Source organism: Ruditapes philippinarum, unplaced genomic scaffold (assembly GCF_026571515.1).
Source record: "Ruditapes philippinarum isolate M1 unplaced genomic scaffold, ASM2657151v2 ctg3929_1_1_1_1, whole genome shotgun sequence".
Taxonomy (NCBI): domain Eukaryota; kingdom Metazoa; phylum Mollusca; class Bivalvia; order Venerida; family Veneridae; genus Ruditapes; species Ruditapes philippinarum.
Genome location: NW_026860348.1, coordinates 63,394 through 69,819, shown reverse-complemented (window position 1 = coordinate 69,819; position 6,426 = coordinate 63,394). Strand labels below are relative to the sequence as shown.

The window sequence follows — 6,426 nt, the reverse complement described above, 5'->3', positions numbered from 1 at the left end:
TGCTTAATTTTTCGTTTTACTGCATTCTAATTAAATGTTGAATTCTGCTTAAGTCGGTATTAGGGATTTTGAGTTTTATCAGTAGCTTGAACCACTACCGTTCATTACAATCTCAATCAAACTAAGGCCTGAACCTTTCAGCTTTGCAATATGGAGTTTGTTTTAAGTTTTTCTTTTTATTTTAATGGAAATTTTATCGTACATTAATTCTATGAATACATTTGTAATGCACTTTTTTCATTGATAAAAAATGTATGAAATATTTGTGTGTATCGATATATTTTTCGAGAAGGAAATGTTCTATTTGTTTTTCAAAATATGTTTTTATTATAAACCACTTTAATCATGCCATGTTTGATAATGTTCCATTCACTAGTTAGAAATTTATTTCTATACCTGTATATAAATGATTAAATTATAGAAAATTCTTCAATTACGAGTAATAAATAATTTTAAGCTGATAGTTTATTAGCTTTGGCATCCGCAACATAAAATGTAATTAAATACATAACAAATTAAGCAATATATAATGATGACCCAACGTCATAAACTGGGGTGAATCCCATACTATGAAATAATTAGTATTATTTTGCCATTTATGTTGTGAGCGCTTCAAAATACATGTCAAATGTCAAGGCCAGTCAATAACACATTCCATATGAAAACACACAAAAACATTTTTAATAAAAAGATCATATTAAATATAACACAATACAATGTCGTCGTAATGATAAGATAACATACATACTGTATCAATTTAATTGATAAGTCTATGTGAACAATTGGTAGCCAATAAAATGTTAAAATTGATGTTTTAAGCAGAAAATGCTTGTGGGTATTTAATGATAATGAATTCTGGATCAGCGTAAGAACAAATTAATGATTTCAAACTGTTTCAAATTATGTCAATGGTAATCTATGAAGCACAACTAAATTCACACAGATTAGTGGCATCAAAGATGGACTCCATCCTGAGTTACACAAGTCTCTGTCTCTACAACATGAACGTAAAGAGCATCCATCAATCATATATAGTCTTGGTGTTGATAGACATTTGAGAAACTCGTCACGTGATGAAGTTATACATTTATTTTGCTTACATGTTCGTATAACAGTATCATAATGTGTAACATTGTCAAACATCTTGTAACGTACCTTCTGAAAAAAGAATTATAACTACAATTATCTCTACAGTTATCAAATTAATAAAGATCAACTTTCAATCATATAACTGGTTTTCACTCGATCTGTATTAAGATTACCTTAAACAATAATAAGAAATATACAAAACAATAAGTTACGATTGATATCAATTGCTACTCATTTTATCTGACAGAAATTGGGATAAAAATGTAAGAAATGTAAATAATACAATTTTAAATATTGACTTACAATGGTACTTAAAGTGACATTATGTATTTAGGCCATAATTCTTTTCAAATTGATTATTTACTTTGCATATACGATAAATAACTCGTATGAGCCAACGTAAGTTTTGTAAATATCCGTTGGGTTTTACCTGAACGTTTTAGTTGACAAAAATAGTGGGTCGTTCTTTTTATCTTTAATGCAGATTTATATTTTATCATAAACATTTTCCATTATCAACTGCTGGTCAGTCAGCAATCGTTTAAAATATATAGCCAATTCAGCTCAACGAGACAATGAAAATGAGCATAATGTCACTTTAAATGGTAAAAATGTGTATTTTCACGGGAATAAAGTGATAACAATAATTGAACATTGGCTTCAGTTACGCTTATATTGATGTAAGAGTAGTTAACTAAAGCTATGTTATTACCATACATTGTTCTCCATATTTACATTCTACTTTTACTGCATTTATATTGAGTTTAGGATCCGTATCACAGTCATCCGAAATACACTTCCAGCATTGCAAACATAATCCTGTATAATATATTTACATATATATGAAAAGATAAAATAATTAAAAACATGTTTCTATATTAATGATCAATATTGACATATGTGTATGAAAAGACAAAAAGTCCTGTATAAATGTTATCGTTTTCAAGTAAATATGGAAAATGTCATTGTCCTCTTAAAAGTCAACAACTTCAAGTGTTAAAATATACTAAATCTATAGAAAAACACACCATCGTGTGAATGATAAACATGTTAGAAAAGAAACGTAAACAAAATCCCTAAATAAACAAGTTTATTCCTTTTACCTCATGAGTAAAATATTTTTTAAAAGATATCATCATTTGTACTATGCTTTATCTATGTAAATATACTTTTGACAAAATTTCATTTTCTTCCATGAAAATTAATCGTGTTTGTGATTTTTATATTTATTTTGATTAAACAGGCATGCTACATTTTGAACAATTTTTCTTTTTTTACATAAAAAATAAACTTCCCATTTTACTAAATATACTGATTTCAAGGACAACTCACCTCGTGCAAGAATTCCAAAAAATATCAAAATTCCTACTAACAGGTCGGGTAACCTTTTCATATCAGTTGGCTTATATTTCTGTCATAGATTGATATAAAACATTTTTGATATAGACATACGTTAACCAAATCAAATAATATATCCTTTAGTATAATGTAAATCATTTAATCCTTCTATGCAACGTTCAATAACCTTGTTGATAAACATTGTAAATATATCCATATATCAAGATGGCAAGGGATCATGTCTGCGTTCACCATGCTAATATTCAAAACAAATACACATCCGTTCACTGCCAATTATAGTTTTCCATAGATCGAGTCAATAGTCCAGGGATCATATTAAGAACAACTGATGCAAATATCTTGCGTCATAATCGTTTTTCAGTGGTGCAAGATTTTTCCATGTCACTAAACAGTCTCCAATAATTGTCTCTTGAGAGATTTCGACTGTAGTCATTGTTTATCCAATAAATTTCATTAGATCTGGCATGCCTGTTAACTTTCTGCTGAAACTTACTGGAATTCATTTAAGTTAATATAATAACAAAGAAAGATTCAAAATATAACAACCTTTTACATACACTTAATATCGTCTGTCAACGGCATTAACTGTTGAAAACTTGGAAAGTGATAGTTTTAATGTAACAATTGCTTCTCAATTTATGTAAAAATGTAAAAGGCCAACATCATCAAGTGGAGTTCTAACTCAAAGGAAGATAAGTAGAGTACGTATTTTTGTTCATATAGTATATTCAATACTACTTTAATAACGGTTTCATAAATTGACTAACAAAATTTGTAGTAATGTGCACATGTCTGCGGATGTTTCTAAATTATAAACATTCTACATTAAAACGTTCACCACTTTCTTGAATTCTCCTACGATATTGCATTTATCACCACTGTCTATAAACAGGCTCACTCAAACAGAATTTGCTAATTTTGGCATTCAGACGTTATTCGAATTTTCCATTGTTTTTCTTTTTCCAAAAATTTCGAGTTTGTCAAAATAATGAAATACATTTTCAAATTACGTATAACCAATTTATTCTTGTCAGTTGAAACGTATAAATCAAATTATCACAACAAGAACAATACAGCTAATCAGTGTCTGTTAGTAACAAAGGGTCATTCTACAGCCACTAACAATACATCAAACTAATGATAGAGGGCGCTCCCAAGAGGTATCGTTGTCCATATCAATTTGGCGGACAATCAACTAAATTATAATAATTACAGTAGAATACACGTTTTAGTTATATTGAATCTCAGATTATGCATGCAGGTCCGACAACGATGATATTTGTAACTATTTATGTAGAACTAAAAGTGACACATGAACAACTTTCCTCACTTTTATACGTCAATATATTGCATAGCAACAAAATAATCTGGTGATGCATTGGAATGCCCATTGATACCAAAATGATGAATTTTTTAATATTAAATAAAATGATTGACTTGAATATCCATACTTAGGTGAATGACACCAAAATGGAAAGTTTGCTAAAAAAATAAAATTAAAAAAAGGTAAAGATTGTGTTGATTTTCTTAAGTACGTATACTCACAATAATTCTATCAAATAATTGATATTAACAGAAATATAGCCTTTTGCACTATAAAATTTATAGAGCGTTGTATTTGGGTGTTGTTTTGATATAGGAGTATTTTTGCATATTTATCGACATCGTTATCCTCCATGAATTAACAGGCTAAAACTGATCCTGTGCTATATAAGGTTTCAATTTTTTTTTCATTTTACATGTAAAATGCCAACCCAATCTGATTTAAATTAGCTCCTTATAAACGCATAAGGATATGACGACGACCAATAGGTTGTCACCTTGTCGTGACCTGTGAAACAGCCAATCATCTTTTTTTAAAAAAAAACATGCGGTTTCTAATATTTACCGCACTGCGTAGTTAATTTTCACGATTTCGAGAACAAATATGGCGTTGTCCTAATAGCCGGCAGATAAACTGACAAAACAATATTGTCCATTAAAAATCGAGTGTATAATTTCCAGTTTATTTCTTTCAGATAATTTCAAACATATTTTTTACAAAAATCGGCAATTTGTTTTACTTCCACGAACAACGATTTTTTGATATTTCGTCTAATGACTATCACAGATTATCGGCGTTGTACCAAGCCCTACCCCCAGGGTTCAACCCCTAGGACTCCCTTTACTACCCAAATATACCTTAACCCATTCAAAATAAATGTCAATACAATACGAAACAATTGTAACAAAACTATATATTACTGACACTATAAACTACGGTGGCAATCAGATCTACATGGAAGAAATAAACTAAGCAGATGCCAACCCTTATTCATTCTATGTAAGAGTAAGGACATATTGTGAAGGTGATTTTCTTCTTTCTTGCTTCTTGTTTCTTTTTCACCTTTAAAAGACATTTATAAGATAAAAAGACTGCTAATAAGCATGCAAACCTAAATTCGATCACTTCCATGTGAAGTTGACAATGATGCATATTTTATTGCAGCTCTACTCTGACATCTTAAATGACCGTGATTATAAAGAAGACTGCATCTGTGCAAAACTTCATGCAAACAAGTCCCCCCATTTTTAACATATGCTAGCTTTTTTCTCTATGCACACACAATTTACTATCAAAATTGTTACATAATTGTTTCGTACTAAAATCTTTTTATTTTTATCATTATTTGGTTTATGCCACGCAAAATATGTTTAATGGTGACTTGCTAGCTGTACCGGTGGAGGAAGACCTCAGGTTTTTCTCAGTATATTTCTCGTATTTCATGCATTATTTTAACCTTAACCACTCGGCCACGGTAGCTTAACCTCACACACAGGTGCAAAGCTGCTTCACAAGACACGCACATTTTCAATCTCTTTTGGTTAAAAACAATACTGTCTTTTATCATGTTACCTAGCATATAAATGTGAAAGGAAAATTGTGCTTCCACATTCAATAAAGTTATGTTTGCAACAGTAACTGACTTGTTCCGTTGTACATCGATTACAAATTACTTTTAAAATGGTTGCAAAATCTGGTTTGCATTTGGTTTTGTGACTCAGTTTTTGCATGTGCCGCTCATGCACAAGTAACTTATTGTTGCAAATGTTTAAGCAAAGATATATGCACTAAAATTCGAAGAAAGACTAACTTTTCTAGCATTGTAGAGTGCTTAATTTGAATAAAAAACATGCAATCTATTCATTGAGAAAATTCCAATATTTTCAGTTTTTTAGTTGTAGTAGAGTTTGAAAGGGCACTTTTTAAATACACATTTTCCTCTATTTGTATTGATCCGTTCTAGAAATTCACGCTATTTATTATTATTACCCCTCACTTTTTACGTAATGTTAATTTCCCATAGGCCTCTGGGTGTTATTCTTACTGTTAATGCAAGTGTACCACGTGACTAAGAATTTTGTACTGTTACATAGGTAACAGTATTTTTTAACAGTACAAAATCTGGTCATGTGGTCTATTTTCTAAATAAAATTAAATTAAATGGCCGCCATTTTTCTCTCGATTCATTCTTATTTTCGATGATAGGGCCTAGGGCATCAATAAAGTAATTTTGACTCTCATAAAATTTAGTTCTTTGCACCATAGAGTTCTTTTCGCGTCTAAAATATCTTTTTGTTGAATAGTCAAAAAGTAAACATCCGTTTTCAACGGAAGTAATTGTAATGTGAATAATTTTGTGTCAAACTTGAATATGCAGATGATTAAATCATGCAACAAAGGGTTATTTAACACTTTTAAGCAGTGAAACGTTACAGATAGAGTTGTTGGACAGACATCTATATGATATCATCGTTATTTTGTAAATGCACTTTGTCAAAAACCATGCGAAGAATATTCTGGATACAGAAGGAACAGATTTCACAGATCATAACCTTATAAATGGGTTAGTGTTTTGTTTTCTTAATAAAACACAGCTTATTGTATGTTTATGACTGGTAGATTGGGTAACAGTACTTTCCTCGGGATGATATTTT

General features: G+C 30.2%; 1 protein-coding gene across 1 annotated transcript; it reads right to left on the bottom strand.

The window, feature by feature from the left end:
- Nucleotides 1-900: 900 nt before the first annotated feature.
- LOC132759734 (uncharacterized) lies at nt 901-2,482 on the bottom strand. Its single transcript, XM_060751554.1, has 3 exons — nt 2,422-2,482; nt 1,802-1,908; nt 901-1,158 (listed from the first exon to the last, which is right to left on the bottom strand). Exons 1-3 carry the CDS (start codon nt 2,480-2,482, stop codon nt 901-903), a joined length of 426 nt encoding a protein of 141 aa, XP_060607537.1.
- Between the last annotated feature and the right edge of the window lie 3,944 nt (nt 2,483-6,426).

What these genes read in the sequence shown, in the direction of transcription:
- LOC132759734 (XM_060751554.1), bottom strand. Translation starts at nt 2,482, where the DNA reads ATGAAAAGGTTACCCGACCTGTTAGTAGGAATTTTGATATTTTTTGGA. An exon ending in TTTTGGAATTCTTGCACGAG is followed by an intron (nt 1,909 to 2,421) that starts GTGAGTTGTCCT and finishes TATATTATACAG; the next exon opens with GATTATGTTTGCAATGCTGG. An exon ending in AATATGGAGAACAATGTATG is followed by an intron (nt 1,159 to 1,801) that starts GTAATAACATAG and finishes TTCTTTTTTCAG; the next exon opens with AAGGTACGTTACAAGATGTT.